General features: G+C 44.1%; 1 protein-coding gene across 2 annotated transcripts in view; it reads right to left on the bottom strand.

Moving 5' to 3' along the window:
* Nucleotides 1-2,435: 2,435 nt before the first annotated feature.
* Nucleotides 2,436-18,559, bottom strand: part of NSMCE2 (NSE2 (MMS21) homolog, SMC5-SMC6 complex SUMO ligase) — a 225,840-nt gene continuing 209,716 nt past the window's right edge. The window contains exons 5-7 of one of the 2 annotated variants that reach the window (XM_081258684.1): nt 11,451-11,551; nt 10,933-11,039; nt 2,436-2,773 (exon numbers count right to left, since the gene is read on the bottom strand). In XM_081258684.1, the coding sequence (XP_081114810.1) occupies nt 2,656-2,773; nt 10,933-11,039; nt 11,451-11,551 (326 nt within the window). In that variant the 3' untranslated portion in view covers nt 2,436-2,655. The remainder of the gene's footprint in view (nt 2,774-10,932; nt 11,040-11,450; nt 11,552-18,559) is intronic. The other variant, XM_081258685.1, reaches the window with a different exon arrangement.

The following is an 18,559-nucleotide window of genomic DNA, read 5'->3' as shown; positions in this document are numbered from 1 at the left end:
ACCTGAGCCTGGTGTGTGGCCAGCGATCAGTTCCCAGTGGCCTCGGTTCCCCCAGTCCTGTAATCTCTTTGTCCTCACAGAAAACTTGAATTGAGGCATGTTCAGCTGGGAGCGGTGCTCCCAGCAGGAGTTGCTTCAAACTGGGCACTCCATGTTTGAACTTCTATATAAGGTGAGAGAGAAATCATCTTATTGTTTGGAGTTTGTGGTAATGTTTTAAACTTACTCAATTGGAAATTTCTTAAAGGAACTAGCAATTTTTTTTAAATGCCATGTTCACACAATTATCCAAGTCCTAAACCAGTCATGCGAAAGAAATGATTTAGCTACAATACCTGGTGCAGTTTTCAAATGTCACTCATGGGGCCTTGGGTGATCTCAGATAAGACTGGGGCTGCCCTGCGGAAAAGGGGATCGAACTCCCACCTCCTCTTTGACTAGCACTGCTCCCCTTTTAGCTGTCATATTATTATTGGGTTTCTCAGTAAGACAAATACGATTTCATTTGAAGAAAAGGTTTCACTTTTTGGGAAAACTCTTGTAATGGCAATTTAACAAATATACCAGATTGATAATGACAACCAAATGGTGAATCTTCAAAGATAAAAATAAGTTTTATATAAAACTTCAAATTCGTTAATTGGCTGGACAAGTATATGTTTTCTGGAGACTAAAGAAGGAAAAATGTCACAAGATACAAATACCTTTTCCGTAGTAAAATGGTGTTTGCATTTTTCTAACCGATATCAGTGTCCACACCAATATTCCGGAATCCTCTTTAGAAAGAGTAGGGGAAAATGCAAATCCAACCTTGGGCAAGCATTTCATGCTTGTCCCTATCTGTTTAGGAAACAAATTATTTCACAAAAAACCACATTCCATGAAAAGTATATTTGTTCTGGCTTAAACATAATCATTTCCTCTGGAAGTCTGATTCAAGTAAAGCTCAAAATTTGTAGACAACTGAATGTCATACTCCTTTCTGGATTTCATGAAAGTGTTTTCAAAATTAATTGTGCCACTTTAGACTGTGCTTTGAAACTCAAATGTGTTATTATTTCATGGCCTTTACTGCCTATTAATTAGATATCAAGTCCAGTTACTTCCTGCATTTTAGTGAATTTTTTTTTGCACTAACATGTATATGCTTGTTTATTTACAAAAGTTTCCATTTTTAAATGTGGACTTTCAGTATATTTTTAGATTCTAAATAAATCGATAGGGAGGAGGAGAGCATACGATTAAGAATCCAGGGCTTCCCTGGTGGCGCAGTGGTTGAGAGTCCGCCTGCCGATGCAGGGGACACGGGTTCGTGCCCCGGTCCGGGAGGATCCCACATGCCGCGGAGCGGCTGGGCCCATGAGCCATGGCCGCTGAGCCTGCGCGTCCGGAGCCCGTGCTCCGCAACGGGAGAGGCCACCGCAGTGAGAGGCCCGCGTACCGCAAAAAAAAAAACAAAAAACAAAAAAAAACAAAGCCAGACCCTGGGACCAGATGATCTAAGTTCCCATCCCAGCTCAGCCACTTACTAGCTCTGTGACTTTCCACGGGTCACTTCACTTCTCTGTGCCTCGTTTAGTGGGAACGATAAAGTGGGAATAATAACTGTACCTCTCTCATCAGGCTGTGAAAATTATAGGAGTTAATATATATATGTAAAGTGCTTTGAATAGCACCCGGTATACAGTTAGTGCTCAATACATGTTATCCATTATTAGTTATTCTTGGTTTCCTAGTGTAGTCAGGGTATGCTTCGTTAGGTTTAATTGATTATTCTAGTTGATAAAAGGCTGCTATGGAGACTATGAATAGATCAGCACTTTTTATACAAATGGAATATAAATCAATGGTATTCAATTGAAAGACCCTGCTGGTTGTAAGTCTGCAGACTTTCGGGGCTGAAGAGACAGTACAGAACATCTTATTCAATATCTTTATTTCGTGGCTGAAGACCCCCCGCCCCACGGGGCTGAAGCTACTTACCAAAAGCCACAGAGCAAGGCAGAGAACAGCCAGGATGTGGTTGCTTCCGATGACGCTTCAGGATCTCAGAAGGCTGCAGCAAAGTTTCCATTATGGCATCAGTTATCATCGCACTGATAAGCCAGCTACTGGAGCATTCTGTGCCCATCAGAATGACAAAAGCATTTACATCTTTGGAACTGTCAGTATACAAAGTAAACATAGGTAAGGAAGCTGGCTTTGCTTTATACCCTCATGCTATTCTTTACTATCCTGATAGAAAATGCTTGCAGTTGGGGGTGTTTCTATGTGTTTGCATTTCAAACATGCCTTGCAAGACATTTTTTTTGGTTAAAACTATAATAAAAAACAGTCTGAAGGATTAGAAATAGAGAAGCCTGGCACCACCCAGGCTTTACCACTGGAAGCATTTACACCTCGGGAGGCGCACAGATAGGACACACGCAGATAATCAAAGTTTTATTTAAAGTTGCAGAACACTTAAAAATAAACAATATAATGTGCTTGAATGTTTACTGTAACATAGAAAAAGGCTTTCAAATACACTAAAACCTTCAATTTTACCCCAAAGTATGCTATGCAGCCAGTCGAAGTGCTTTGACAAGCATTGCTCTCTACAGATGGCTGGGGTAGGAGGTAGGCTGCGGAGTTCCCTGCAGGCAGGTGGTCTTCCTAGTCAGACTGACGATGTTTTTTCTTGTTGTGGCTCTCAATCGCCCTCCTCAGCACCTCGTCCTGGATGAGATCAGACATTCTTACGTCCGTGTGGCTACAGCCAATTTTCGGGCAGCTGTGAGGGATGAGAAAATCAAGTCAGGCCGCTTCACCTTAATGCCTTCAGCATGAACTTCTCTCACATGCAAGAATCTAAGTGAGGGCACTTTTTTTTTTAATTGAATGAAAGATTCTTTAAATTCTACAGTGTTTTACAATTTTCAGAAGTTTTCACACAGGTGATTTCATATAATCCCATAATAACCCCTTGTTCTTCTTCTCACCCCTATCTTGCCCCTCCCCCTCCCTCTCCCCACCGAGAGCCACGAGTTTGTTCTCTGTATCTGTGAGTTGGCTTCTTTTTTGTTTTATTAGTTTGTTGTATTTTTTAGATTCCACAGATAAGTGTTATCACACAGTATTTGTTTTTCTCTGACTTATTTCACTTGGCATAACGTCCTCCAAGTCCATCCATGTTGCTACACATGGCAAAATTTCATTCTTTTTTATGGCTGAGTAGTGTTTAAGTGAGGACATTTTACCAACAAAGGAGCACACTTAAAAAATCAGGACCGATGTGCACTCATTCATTTGTTCACCGGGTGTCCATCTGAGCCAGGGCCTGTCCAGCACCGGGGGCAGGGCAATGCCCACTTCACAGCGCTCACTTTGCAGTGGGGGAGACAGATCTTCACTAACTCAACCGCATAGATGCTTGCTGTGAGTTCATGTGGCATTAAGTGCTACAAAGGCTAAAAAGCAGGGTCAAGGGAGAGAGTGTGAGCTAAGGGGCTTATGTAGAGGGGGTCAGGGCAAGGCTCACTGGGAGGTCTTATCTAGAACAAGGGCTGCATGAGGCTCGGGCTGGGGCAGCGGCCCGTGTAGAAGTCGAGGAGATAGCCGCTTGGTGCCCGGGAGTAAGAACAAGGTCCGTGTGGCTGGAATGCCCAGGGCAAGAGGGAGGGCATTTGGAGATTTGGTTGGAGGGCGTGTGGGGCTTTGGGTTTTATTTTAAATATGAAAACAATGGAGGGCTGGAGATAGGGGAGGGATGGGATTTGGCTTATATTTAGGAAACATGACTCTGGCTGTTTAATACAGAACACAGGCAGAGGGGAAGCAGGAGAGAGGGGGGGATTGTGCAGCAGCCAGCAGAGTGAGGGCAGCTTGGATGAGGGTGTAGCCGTGAGCAGCCCTGGATACAACCGGAAATAGAACCTATGGGACTTGCTGATGGACCTGATGTGGGGGGTAAAGGAAAGCTGAGCTTTGTGCAGAGTCTGGCCCGAGCCGAAGGGGACTGGTGGTACCCTTCCTCTCCATGGAAACAACTGGAAAGCCGGGCTGGGATGGAGTCAGGCAGGAGTCCTGGTTGCTACATGTTCCCTCTGAAATGCCCACTAGTCCTCCCAGTGGAGAGACTGAGTGGGCTGGTGGGGACTCAGAGGAAAAGCTGTGGCTGAAGAAATCAGTGGGTGAGTCATGGTTCTGTTCAGATGTGGTCTCCTCTGAAGGCAGTGGGCTGGATGAAGTCACCTGATTTCTTCTCAACATGAACCAGACTCTGGTAGAGCGCCCAGTTTTGGAGTCAAGCCAACCTAGGTCTGAATTCTAACTCCAATGCCTACTTGCTTATTATGAGACCACCGGCAACTCACTTTACCTTTTGGAGCCTCTGTGTCCTCAGATTTACAATAGGGGCAGAATCCCAATTTCACAGGGCTCCAGGCAACACAGTGCTCAATAACTTTCATCCCCTTCACCATCTCCTATGACCGTCACCAGTCTCCTGATGAAAGTTGCTGATCTGTCTATAGATTGCATACCTCCAACACAGACGGGTGCACATTCGTGCATTCATTTGACCCTCTTATGTGATTGGCCCTGTGCTAGTTCTAAGCACCCAGCTGTGAAATACAAATATAGGTTCCTGCCCCACACAGAGCTCTGGCCCAGTGATCTGAGACAACCCTCCAAAAAGCACAGATCAAAAATAACAAAATTCGGGCCTCCCTGGTGGCGCAGTGGTTGAGAGTCCGCCTGCCGATGCAGGGGATACGGGTTCGTGCCCCGGTCTGGGAGGATCCCATATGCCGCGGAGCGGCTGGGCCCGTGAGCCATGGCCGCTGGGCCTGCGCATCCGGAGCCTGTGCTCCGCAACGGGAGAGGCCACAACAGTGAGAGGCCCGCATACCGCAAAAAGAAAAAAAAAAAAAAAAAAAAAAAAAAAAAAAAAAAAAAAAAAAAAATAACAAAATTCGGGCTTCCCTGGTGGTGCAGTGGTTGAGAGTCCGCCTGCCGATGCAGGGGACACGGGTTCGTGCCCCGGTCTGGGAAGATCCCACATGCCGCGGAGCGGCTGGGCCCGTGAGCCATGGCTGCTGAGCCTGCGCGTCCGGAGCCTGTGCTTCGCAACGGGAGAGGCCACAACAATGAGAGGCCCACATACCGCAAAAAAAAAAAAAAAAAAAAAAAAAAAAAAAAAAATTCAAGACAAAAGCTATAAACCAGAAGGGGAAGAAAGCGGATCATGGGAGCTCCAATTTGTCCAGCAGTAGAAAGCTCAACAGTTCAACACAAAAGTGAAACTTTTCTCGGTCTTGATTTCTGGACCAAGGCATCTTTATATTAGAGGAGCATTAATCAATGTAATGAATAATATGCTTGCTAACAATATTTATATTTAAAATACTGAAATGTGTCCTGTATGTCTGGGGACATGTGTTAAAATGTGATTAAAGAAAGGCAATCATATGAAAGACGATGGGGGTGATGATTTGGCTTTGCGTTAGGGGAAGGATTGGAGGTGCTTGAGGAATGCTTTACACTGGTTTAAAACACCTTGCTGTCTCAAAGTGAATTCTTTCTTTCAGTTTGAAAGTAAATAAGGTGAGATTATGAAAAGGATACGGACACTTTCCTGACTTCAGCAAAGGCAGTTTTCATCACTTCAACTTCCATGACATACATGGAAGTGCAACCTTAAGTCGGTGGCTGGGATGACCCTCAGTTAATGCTTATCAACCCACTGATCATTCACATTGAACAGCCAGGATGTGGGCTGTAGTCCCCCGACTTCACAGAACAAAGTCTTTAAAACCAATAGTCAGACAGTGAATAAGCTGTTTTAGGGAAGTGGAGAGTGAGGTGGGGAGGACTTCCTGATGACATCAGTGGTTTTAGTCAGTAAATGAGAGCATTCTGAGAACGTGTGATGGGATTAACCACAGCAGGCAGTTGCGGAGCTGGCATGCACATTATCCCAGGGCCACCCGTTCAGACAAAGCGGTCTGAGCTCACTGAGGGTATCAGCCCAGGGGACAGAGGCATTAACCAAAAAGCCCTCCCAACGGGAGCCAGACGGCCTAAAGACAAAACTACAGGCTCAAGGGTGAAAAAGCCCTGGGCTCAAGCCTCCTGGCTGTGACACTCTGGGCAACTGATGTCATTAATGGGCCTCAGTTTCTTCCTCTAGGAAGGCAGAGCATAGGGTTGTTGTGAGAATGAGCGGGATGCATTGCGACAATGGTCCAGGAATTCACTCAGGTGCTCAGTAAGCTGGTTCCTGCTCTAGGACACAACTTCTGTCCTCTAGAACCTTGTGGAGAAGAGCCGGGCCCACCTACAATGCTGGCAGGAGGCAGGCGCTGTGGGAGCACAGGGACGGGGCACCTTGCACAGCACAAACGGGGGTTCCAGGAAGGCTTCCCGGAGGAGAGGTCGATGCAGGAGAACCTTGTTTCTCACGCCGTCTCAATTAAACAAACACAAGTTTCTAAACTAAAGAGGATAAGACAAGGTCATAATGACATGATACTGAATCAGGGCCCTCCTCCGCTGGAGAAAGAACACTCTATAAGCATTAGTGCATTCATCCCCACGACATCCTGGTGAGCAAGATAGGCGTGGCAACAGCCAGTCTTAAGCTCTCGTGTCATTACTGTTCAAGAGTCAGACCTACAGGCCTGGAAGGAGAGGCTGGGTCCTGAACTGGGGTCACTGACAGGGCAGAACATTCCACCGCAGCAGTGGCCAAGAGTGTAAGTGTCTGCTGAGCGAAGGGACCGAGTCTTAGGGGGTCCCAGAGGCTCTGGGGACCCTAGGCCTCAGCATCAGCTCAAAAGTACAGGATTCTGGGTCTGACGAGCTCCTGGATCTGGGCCCCAAGAATGCCAAAGTCCAGCCCAGCTCTAGAAAGCAGGTCTGGAAATGTGAGTGGGATGGATTCCCATCATACCTAAACACAGAGTGTAACTCTATCCTACATCCTCTGAGTCTAAAATAATGTGTCACCAAGCAGTGAGGTAAGTAATACAAACATGAACAGTCTTGACCTCAATAACCCGACTGCTATTTGTTCAGCGCGCTGTAGTCCAAAAGGAGCTTTCTCCTAAGTGCTTTGCTTCTCCACTGCCAAGAAATTTGCTGGTCCAGACCTAGACTGGAATTCCCCACTGTTCCTTTGATCCTGAAATTCTGTGAGATGTCGCTCTTTCCATTTTACAGATGAAGACACTGAGGCTCTGAGACGTTAAGGGCCTTGTTGGTAAATGGTTAAAATAGGGCCTCCAAGGTCTTCCCTGGTGGCGCAGTGGTTGAGAGTCCGCCTGCCGATGCAGGGGACAGGGGTTCGTGCCCCGGTCCGGGAAGATCCCACATGCCGTGTAGCGGCTGGGCCCGTGAGCCATGGCCGCTGAGCCTGCGCGTCCGGAGCCTGTGCTCCGCAACGGGAGAGGCCACAACAGTGAGAGGCCCGCGTACCGCAAAAAAAAAAAAAAAAAAAAAAATTAGGGCCTCCAAGCGCAATGCTGGAGTTCTGCTATTCAATGACACATTTCTGTTCAACTTAATTGTACTCTCCGTGCTCTTAAATGTGACTGTTTGTTAATATAGCCTCTGTTCTTAAACAAAAGAGGAAAGAAATGACTATGGATAATAGGAAATACCTTATTAATATGAAAATCATAAGGCAGCTTTCTTAGTAAGATAATAAACAGCCTGATTATTAAGAGATGTGTTTTCAGAAATGATTCTAACTATTGTATTTAGTTAGGGCTAAAGTCTCAACAATGGAGACTTTAAAAATGGAGTCAGTGCCAGTAACACAATGTAACTGGAACTCCTGTCTGACAAAACATAGTTGGAACCAACAAGGAGGAAAAACTGAGATTTCTCGGACTGGATGTGTCATAGACATTTTTAAACAAAGGGAAGCCAGAACTGCTCATCGCCCTGACATGCGTCCTGGGAAACAACACTAATTCGTGTTTAATCAGGAACCTCTGGAATAGGATTTGCAGAGGCCCTGGATTCTAACCTGTTGCCAAATACAATGTACCTCATCCTCAAGATCCTGTCACTCCAGCACTGGCTCCTGTGATCCTCAACTCGCTTATCTCTCATCCCTTCTCTCCTGGCTACGTCTCAGACTGCTTTGTTGGAGTCTTCTTCCTTTGATTGCCCTTTCAAAATGGCAGAATGCTTTTCTGTGGGTCTACGTTAGGTGCTGGGGGAACGCAGTAAGCAAAGCAGAGCTGCATCCCGGCCTCACGCCGCTCAGAGCCAGGCCAAGGTCCCGTCCTTGGGGGTTCTCAGCTGGCTGTTGTCACATCCAGTCCAGAGCTGTACCTGTGCTGGGCCGACTCCTCTGTATCAGTAACCTTACAGTCAACATCTCACACTCGGAGCTCTCTCCCGAGCTCAAACGCCCACATTTTCTGTGCCTCCTGGATACTTCCAGGTGGCTATATTGCTAGGACCTCAAACTTAGCATGACCCAAACTGTGCCTCTTCTATTCCTTCCTAAATGTGTTCCCCTTACGACCTCTCTGCCAGCTAATGACGTCGCCATCCTTCTAGACACCCAGTTGAGAAATGTCAGTCATCCTTCCACTTGTTCCCCTCAACTTCCGGCTACCAAATTCTGTCCATCGTACCTCCACGATCGTGTTCCTCCTCACTTCCCTCCGCCTATGACTCCTGCCTCAATCCCAGCTCTCATTATCTATAACTTAATCTACCGCAAAGGCATCTGAATTGACATCTTCGTCTCATGCCTTTATTCATCCATCTCTTGAACTGCTACTGGAGTAACTTCCTAAAACCCAGGGTGACTCTCCTTCTTCCCTCAAAACCCTGCAATGTTCTCTCACGCCTACAGAATAATGGTGGCAAGAATGAGGATGAGGGTAATGAGGATGGGATAAAGTTTACTGACCACGTGACAGGTACTTCAAGTGCTGTACGTATATCTTATTCAAATTTCAAACATACCAAGGAGGCAATGACAACTATTATCATCCATTTATAGATGAGGAAACTAATGAAATCATGACATTTAACACCCTCTACAATGAGTACAGAATAGAGAGAGAATTTACATACTCCATTCCCCCATTGCTATTGTCCAGAGCATCCTTCTAATCACCGGCTAACATGCAATAACTGTCGCTGTACGTACTATCCCCCAAGTGGAACAGACTCTGAATAGGGCGAGCCTCTTGGCTAGAAAGAGTCTTCTCCACCATTCTCTGAAATCCTTCTCATTTTCAAGGCCCAAGCATTCTCTGAAATCCTTCTCATTTTCAATCCTTCTGATTTTTCAATAGTACCTTCGCTGTAATCCTTCCAGACTTCTCCACTTGGACCTAACTGTTTTTACTAAGCTATGAGAACCTGCAGAGTTTGCGGAATCTGCACCCAAGTTATAAAAGTACAGAAAAATACCCACCTTTTCCAAATGATGGGTGTCAAGTGCTTCCAAACATCATTTACAATTCAAAAAAGGCAAAGGACGTTAGAAAATCAAAGTATGTAATCAAGAAGATGCATTTAAATGTGAGCCTGCTCTGGGAGCTGCTTCCAGCCATCCTGGGACTTGGGAGAAATGTGCTTTTGTATCAGTGCCTGCCCTTTTCAAATCTGCCTCGAGGAGAATGTCACAAACTTTAAGGAATAAGAGCTGTGACACAGAACTATCTGGGAATCCCTATTCTTAGCAGTTATGTCAACAAATTAAAGTTTTGTTTTTCAGAGGATAAACATAGAAAAAAGTTAGGAGAAAAAGAAGGCTTAGAAGTCCAGAAACAAAGAAAATTACACTCACAAGGGAAAATAAAAGGTTCCTTAGGGAAATATGGTATCTCAGTCGTAAGCTGGAAAGTCAAAACAGATAAAAATGTGCTCAAACAATCTCGATTTTGTAATCATTAGGCAGTTCTTCTAGAATAAATAGGGCAAACTACTTGACTGAATGACCATCAAGATATCTGCAGTCTCAAATGCCCTATCTTTAAGTCCACACCCTGATGAGGAGAGGTGGGGAATTCCAGTTCTAGGTCTGGACCAGCAAATTTCTGGGCGATGGAGAAGCAAGCCACACATCAAAGGGACTGTTATCACAAGTCCATTGAGAACTGGTCACACCTGCAATTCCATTCCTTCGACAAATCTGTGATAAAAGCACAAGAAATGCCAACCAAGTCAAAGCTAGGCTAGCCAACTCAGGCTTCTAGGTTATTACAGAAACAGAGCCATGGTCCTCCAGGGTTGGAGCATGTGTGCATGTGTGTGTGTGTGTGTGTGTGTGTGTGTGTGTGTGAGAGAGAGAGAGAGAGAGAGAGAGAGAGAGAAAGGGGTAGAAATATATATATAAAAGAAAGATTCTCTAAACATTCCAATTAAAATTTTCTTTCTCATTGCAGTCATCCATGAATTTACTTAAACCATTTGGGAAGTTATTTACGTAATTAAGGATATGAAAGGTTTTCCCGGACAATCAAATCTTGATCATCAAGACCAGTTGGATACGAATTCTTATCTTAGAATGATGACTTAATATATTTTTTAAACAAACTACCTGTATTGCAGGATGCAAAAAAACAAAAAAAAATTTTTTAAACCATTCCTTCTTGTTTGGGTAAGTGCATATAGAAAGGGGAAAAGAAATCTCTCGGTATCACAGTTCTCTATTTTTTTCAGGCTCCAGCACAAATTCATAAAAATTCCTATTATCTAATGATTAACATTACATCCAATTCCTTTTTCTCGTGTTCTGAAGGTGTGGTTGAAGCTCCTTCAGTTTCTTCCTGAACAGATTATTAATTTGTTCCCTCATGTCCTGTTTTTCCATGTTGACACTATCCCTCCGGCTGAATGGACTTCAGGGGAGAAGTTGAAGCGCCTTGGACTGACCACCCCTGGGAAGGTGTCATTTCCCTTCCTGCAGCAACTCACCAGGCCTTTTTCTTCCGCTTGTGCTTGGACTCAATCATGCGAACAATGGCTTCCTCTTCATAGGTGTGGCCACACACTTTATTTTTCACTGGCTTCTTCATTTCCAACTGCAATCAAGGAGACATCAGGCTTTCAGGAATGATAGTGATCAGCTTCCAGTAACTTCTCCAAGCCAACAATTATTTGGCGCTATGTTTGCCTAGACCTGGGGCTTCCGAGGTTTAACCTCCCCGTTTCATGGCTCTAGATAACTCCTAGGGCAGATGACCACATCAGAAAATGCAGGGAGACCAGTGGCACCAATGACACTTGGCCTGTGGGCCAGGAATTTATTCCTAGATCCCTAAGGACATCATTGACTGAAAACTCTTTCCCAGGTATACTCTTCAACTCTCATCCCTTTCCTTTCCTCCCTCCTCAACTCTAGACATGAAATGAAGTCAGAAAGCAAACAGGAACCCTTTGCCTCTATGAAGTGAATCGCTTTTTCTTTCAGGGGAAGGAGGAGAAAACAGTACCTGTGTAATGGGGCAGATGAAGTTGGTGTGACTTTGGGTCACAATCATATCTTCATCAACTCCTTCTGTGGCATCAGCCTCTCTTTCTGCTTGAAGACCATCTAGAGGGAAAAAGGGAAGTTGCTGAGTCTCGTTGGTCTAACATGTCAAGGACAGGAAGGGATGGAAGGGTCTCTTTGGTGTTAGCCCCTGTGCTAGGCGCTTGGATGCATATTAACTCTTCTGCAGGGGAGGCAGGAGTCTGCCCATGTTTGGTAAGGAAACAGATTTGGAGCAGCGAAATAACTTTTTCAAAGTTACAGAGAGTGAATTTGTGAGGGAGTGCTGTTCACTAATCAAGAATGTGGCTTTGGAGTCAGAGGACGTGGTAATCTCTGTCACTTCCAGCTGTGAGACCTCGTGCTAGCAGGGTCTGTTTTTAACATCTCTATAACTTTATTGCAAAGATTAAGAGGTGAAGAATTTAGTGTGCTCTGCACAGCTCCTGGCACAAAGACACATTCAATAAATGATAGTTACTGTTGGACAGTACAGGGATTCTCAAACTTTTTGGTCTTAGAACACTTCTGTACTTTTAGAAATCATTGAGGATGCCAATAAACTTTTAAAATGTGGTTTATATTTATCAAGATTTGCCATGTTAGACATTAAGACTTAGGAATTTTAAAATATGTATTTATTAATTCATTTAAAAAGAACAACCCCATGACATGTGAACATAAATGACATTTAAAAAATTAAAAGTATAATTATATTTTCCAGAACAAAAAAAGTTAGAGATAAGAGTGGCATTGTTTTACTTTTGTGAAAATATCTTTTTTTTTTTTTTTTTTTTTTTGCAGTACGCGGGCCTCTCACTGCTGTGGCCTCTCCCGTTGCGGAGCACAGGCTCTGGACGTGCAGGCTCAGCGGCCATGGCTCATGGGCCCAGCTGCTCCGTGGCATGTGGGATCTTCCCAGACCGGGGCACGAACCCGTGTCCCCTGCATCGGCAGGCGGACTCTCAACCACTGCGCCACCAGGGAAGCCCTGAAAATATCTTTAATGTGTGGCTTAATAGAAGATAGTTGGATTTTTTTTTCATGGTTTGCATACTATATATTTATTTTTTCATCAGTCTAAAAATAATGTCTACACATTTAATTTCTGTCCAGTAAGAAGTGATAAGAGGTTTAAGAAGGCCTAGTTTAAACAACTTCAAAGAATGAAAATAAGTGAGCAAAATTATATTTATCCTAAAATATGTCTTTCCATCCACTCCATAGTGTACTATGTGTTCCAACAACAATGATGTTTCTGATGCTTTCTATGGTGGCAGAGAGGTGAGTAACACGGTCTGCAGGGCACAGCAATAAATATAAGTCTAGTAATCCATTGTACATCGAAAGTCAGGGAATACTTCATTGGAATTATTCTCATTTTGGGGGATGAATAAAATTAAATCAAAGGACACAATACCTGATAAAGGAGCAAAAAGTTTGTAGGCTTTGGTCAAAGAAAGAAAAGGGCCTCATGAGTGAAGAACTTCACTAATGAGTGAAGAAGAACTATATATTCTAGTTTTCTTCCTTCAGTTTCTCAACTAGATTCCGTTAGTGGAGTTTTCTAAAAGATTTGGAGGAGATCCCAATTCAGATATTATCAGAGATCATCATAAGGATAGCTGGATTTTGATATCTGTGTATGCGTCCAGTCTGTCGTGATATCACACCACACAGCCTCTGGAAAAATTCACTTATGAAAAGAAAGAGAGTGAAAAGGGCAAATGACATCTTAGTATTATTATGAAGATAGTTTTGACCTTGTGGGCACCCTGAAAGGCTCTCAGAGTACCCTAGGCGTTCCTGGCCCACACTTTGAGAACCGCTGAGTAAATGAGTGGTAGGGCTAGCTTTGAACATAACTTATTTGATTCTGATATCTGTGTTCTTTTCATGGTCCTTGCCCCTCACCAAGGGAAACTAGATAACAGATGGCTTCTGAATGGGGTACTGAGAGAATCTCACATGAAAGCCTTTCTTTCTGGAGAAGGCAGACTTGTCATTCTGCACTGAAATCAAAGATCAGTAGTGTTTTAAACACAAGTGTGACAGTGTAGTCCCTCCTCCTCCTTTTTCCCTCCCTTTCTCTCTTCTCCCTTCCCTTCCTTCTTTCATTTTGGCAAAATACTGAATGTAGACATTAAAAAGTGCCTCGCTTTTAATGTGTGAGTGAAACCCTTTTCTTAAGTTGAGATGGTTCTGTACATCTTTTAGTTCCTACAACTGCTGGCCCTGGCCTTCCCCCTTGGCCAGATGAAGTATATGCTGGAAAAGTACCACTGGAGGCAGGAAAAGGGCCACAGAGCACTTGTTCAAGGTCACCCAGTGAACTTATGGCTGAAACCCAGGGATTCTGCCCCCAATTACTCTGTTTTTTTTTTTTGTAGGGGTTTCTCTTTGTTTTAGCAACTAGTGCTATTTATATGCCAGCTTGTTGTATTTTCTTAGAGAAATGTCCCCCAAACAGCGCTTTTTCCTTGAAGAAGCCAAGAGTGAAGCCCTCAGAGCTTAGGATTTCCCATACAGAGCGTTTTCTAACCACTGGTCATTAAGGTACGATGCCTGGGGACTTTCAGCTTTTCAAGGGCCGATAAAAATGTCTGAGACCTTGAAAACCATTTACTGGTTTCAAAACAGGATAACTACAAAATGGAAAATAATCAATTTTAAAGGTCTACAAAATGTAATGTTGGGTTAACTTCATTAATTGTTGATTTGGTAATCAAAAATATTTCCTTTGGAAGCAATATATACGCTGGAGTTAGGTTTTAATTTAATAATTCCCAAGTATGCTAAGATAATTGCCGATAAATTAATAGCCAATTATAGGTTAAATCACTTACTTGTAGCCAACCGTTTTCCAAGGCAAAATTGTAAAAATATCTTCAAAAAATTTTGCCAGCATTAAAATTATATTTAATGTGGAAGTTGCCATAGTTTAGTATGTTTGCTATGATGTGAGTTGCGGCTTCTGAAATAATTTTCCTTAGATCTATGAAGAGACTTTGTGCTTCCCAGGACCTGTCTTTGGTATGAATAGCGCAAGAGTCAGACTCTTAAAAAAGAGTCCTCTTATCAACCCAATGATTCTTTTTTTTTTTTGCGGTACGCGGGCCTCTCCCTGTTGTGGCCTCTCCCGTTGCGGAGCACAGGCTCCGGATGCGCAGGCCCAGCGGCCACGGCTCACGGGCCCAGCCGCTCCGCGGCATGTGGGATCCTCCCGGACCGGGGCACGAACCCGCGTCCCCTGCATCGGCAGGTGGACTCTCAACCACAGCGCCATCAGGAAAGCCCCAATCCAATGATTCTTCACGATGGTTCAGGAAAGTTGGACAGGTAAGGAGAAAAGTCAAGGAGCAGAGAAGAGAGCTATTCTGATTCTCTGATTCACTTTCCAAAGCCTCCTCTTGCGGCCTGCTGCCGCCCATTTCTGATTGTGCGTTTGACAGTCAAAATAAAAGTATCTCTTTGTCCATTTCTTACAGGGCTTCCTCTGAACTGATAGATTTCTGACTGTATACGTTATACTGTGGAATTCACCAGAAAATCTGTTGGATGAATAACAGGGTTCAGCCAATGTGAAAGACTGTGGGGTTTTCTTAATTTTCTATTTTTAAATTTCAAAAAGTAGAGGAAGCAAGAAAGCACAACTCAGATGCAATGCCAACCACTAGGGAAGGCTGAGTGGGGAACTTAGAAGCTGTAGGTGGCTATCAACAGCAGCGATCACGAAAGAAGAAGGTGACATAAGTGAGGCTGGGAAAGAGTGCCAGTGGTGAGTAATAGCCCATGGACCGAGAGTCTAAAAAGAGAAAGAGCCTCAATAGCTAAACTTCTCTTGAGCTAGAACATTTCCTCACCAGAAATCTATATTTATAGAAAGTGATATTAATGTTGGGATTCTACAGTGTGCTAAAACAAAAGGTCACATCTGGTAATAAATATCACTTACACTAATCTATACAAAAAGACAAAACTTTTTGATAAGCCCACTGATAGGAAGATTGGAGAAAAAATACAGATCGTCTACTAGAATCACAAAAGTTCTAAACTGAGGTTATTTATCCTTATTCTCTCATTTACTGGAGAAAACGGGAGATCCAAAGACATTATAGGTTTTGTCCAAAGTCATGCAGGGAGTTAGTACAGTAAATCAATGTACAGCTCTACTTTCTTGGCCTGCTTAATTTGAATACTAAAACCAGTGTATAGGTTCTGGGAGCCATCCCTCCCTCCCCCAGATTATTATTTTATTAATAATAATACCTCAAGTTTACAGACTGCTACATACCAGCTACTATGCTAAGCACTTTATATACATTATTTCATTTAATCTGCACAAAACACCCATGAAGAACAACTCTATTGTTATTCCTACTGAATAGACAAGAAAACTGAAGCCTCCACAATATTTTTAAGGCAAAAGTAGAAAATGTCAGCATTATAATAAAGAAATAAGCGGATTAAATCCGTTTGTTATTCAAGAGATCTCAAAAAAATTTTCTGATTAAAAAAGGAAGAACAAGATGATGAGTCACACTGTTTTCCATATACAGAAACAAGGCATGTTGTCAGAAGTATATGCGCCAGCTGTCAGCTTCCGCCCAGATGGGCAGATCTCAGACCCACACCTAACATCCATGCCCGGGGCCCAGGGCACCCAAGCGAAGTGCTGAGGAGGGAAACCTGGGCAGGAACTAATATCTACAGAGCGCCCAGGAGGGATGTATCAGGACTGAGTTAGTAACTTGAATGGGATTTTCTTGATGTCATAAAATAAAAACCAAAAGGAGGAGACATGAAAATGCCTGCAGTAGTAATTAAGTAAACAATCAAGGATTTCCAAAAGTCTGTGAATATTCCCCAGTGATGTAAGGTTAGGAGGTCGGTGAGGGCATTTATTGGATCCCAAGATGTGCGTTCATGGTTAGTCAGTGATGACTGTCAGTGAACAGCTAAATCCTCATCTCAGTCATCCTCCTCCTAGGTGCTCAAGCCCAAACCTTTGGAATCTGTCTATCTATCTATCTATCTATCTATCTATCTATCTACCTACCTATCTTATTTATTTTGGCCGTGCCGTGCGGCATGGCATGCGGGATCTTAGTTCCCCAACCAGGGATCAGACCAGTGTCCCCTGCATTGAGAGCGTGGAGTCTTAACCACCGGACCGCCTTAACCTGGAATCATTCTTGATTATTCCTTTCCCTTCATTCCTCACATCCAAACCACTGGCAAGTTCTGTTGACTGGTTCTCAACTATATTCCCTAAATCGAAATCTAGCCTCTTTTCTCGATTTCCACTGCATCTTAGTCCAAACCACTACGGCCTTCTGCCCAGGCCTCTTCAGGAGCCTCCTAACTAGAACCCCTGCTTCTTACAGGGGTCACGACCTCCACCCCTCCACCCCCACCTGCTTCTTACAGGGGCCTCCATAGCCAGCTCTTCTGACCAGTCCCCCTCTCACCCACCGTGCTCGAGTCGCACTGGTCTTTCCTCTGCTTCTGGAACATGCCAAGCTCTTTCTCATCTTTGGCTGCTATACTAACCTGCCTGGAATGTTCTGCCCTCCGGATCTCTGCTTGTGCTACTCCTTTCTTTTCATTTTAAAATGTCGGTGTCAACGTTACCGCTTTGGAGAGGCCTTCTCCGACCTCGTGAGCTAAAGAAGACACCAGCCCTCCTTTACCCCATTGCTCTGCTGTGACCGCACAGCGCATCTCTTTAGGTGCTACTTTCTTGTCTGTCTCCCTCTCTTCTACTTTCCCCTACTCCTGATCTCTTCCAGGAAAGCAGGGACTTCATTGTCTTGTTCATTGCTGTTTCCTAGATTCTAAAATGTCCTTGGCATGTAGTGGTAGGTGTTCAGTCAGCATCCCGTTAGTAAAGTGCTTCATCCAACAAGGCAGGAGTGGGCATACTTTTCACAAGGATATACTTAACATATTTAACAGATGCGGCAACACAGACACACACAGACACAGACACACACACATGTCTCACACAATGATGACTTTATAGGTTTTAGGCAAATAACAGAGAGGACTTCACTCTAGCTTGGGGTACAGCCTTGGACCCTGAATTCCACGTCAAAGGCAGCAAGTAAATGTAAGTGTTACAATTATAGCAGGCCGTGTGGTAATTACAAAGGAGAATCCAGACATGGTTTTGCGGTCAGAAAATACACTTGGGCCTGGCCACACACAGCCCTAGTATTAGTCACTTGTCTGTCTTCAGGCAACCCAAATTTGGCTGACAGACAGTTTTACGCCAGCTGGGAATAAAAGTTGATTGCTATGTGTTTTTTCAATTAAGCCTCAGACATTTTTCTAAGAGCACTTTTCTCTTAAAAGTTAGTAGCAAATATTATACAAATATTTGTTGCCCGCCTGAAATGCTTATTGGGCTGCCTGGATTGTTTTCCTTGCGCTCTTCTGGGATGGCGTATTTGGAGCAGTTGAGCTGGTACATGGGCGATCCCCTCCCTAACCTGCAAAAGAAGGTCGATTCCAAGTTGGAAGCTCTGCAGTCACAGTGTCTGCATGTGTGTCTGTGCCGACTCCTGACTTGTCGCCCCACCAAGCAGCCCACAGGCGGGGTGATGAGTGGCCCCCTCTGTGAACTCGGACATGTCTTAGACTCCAAACGGAAAAAGAAGTGGGTCAGCAGGTTCAGTCTCTTTGGCTTGGAATTAAGAGGAGTGTGTGTGCGTGCGCGTGCGTGCGCATTGTTTTGGGGTCTACTCTACTATTCATGGGTATCTAGCCTGTTCTTACTTTCTTTCTGGTATGAGTGGCCTGTCCTGAATGCTTCTTAGTTTCTTACTGGGATGAGTGGCCTGCCCTGAATGCTAGCACTTTGGTTGCGTCAAGTTAGCATTAAGGGAATCCTAGGTTTGAAACTCTCTGGCACTGGCTAAGAGCTAAGACTCCTCTGTGTGTGAACAGCTTTTGCAGAATTAAAATGCAGATCATGTCCAGAAAGGGCCTACAGAATGAAAAATTTCCTAGGTGTTATAATCTTCATAGGATAGCAAAATTCAACCAACAATTTCAACAAAAAATATT

The sequence above is a fragment of the Mesoplodon bidens genome (assembly GCF_964165515.1).
Source record: "Mesoplodon bidens genome assembly, chromosome: 16".
Lineage (NCBI taxonomy): Eukaryota > Metazoa > Chordata > Mammalia > Artiodactyla > Ziphiidae > Mesoplodon > Mesoplodon bidens.
This window is presented reverse-complemented; position numbering and strand designations above follow the sequence as displayed.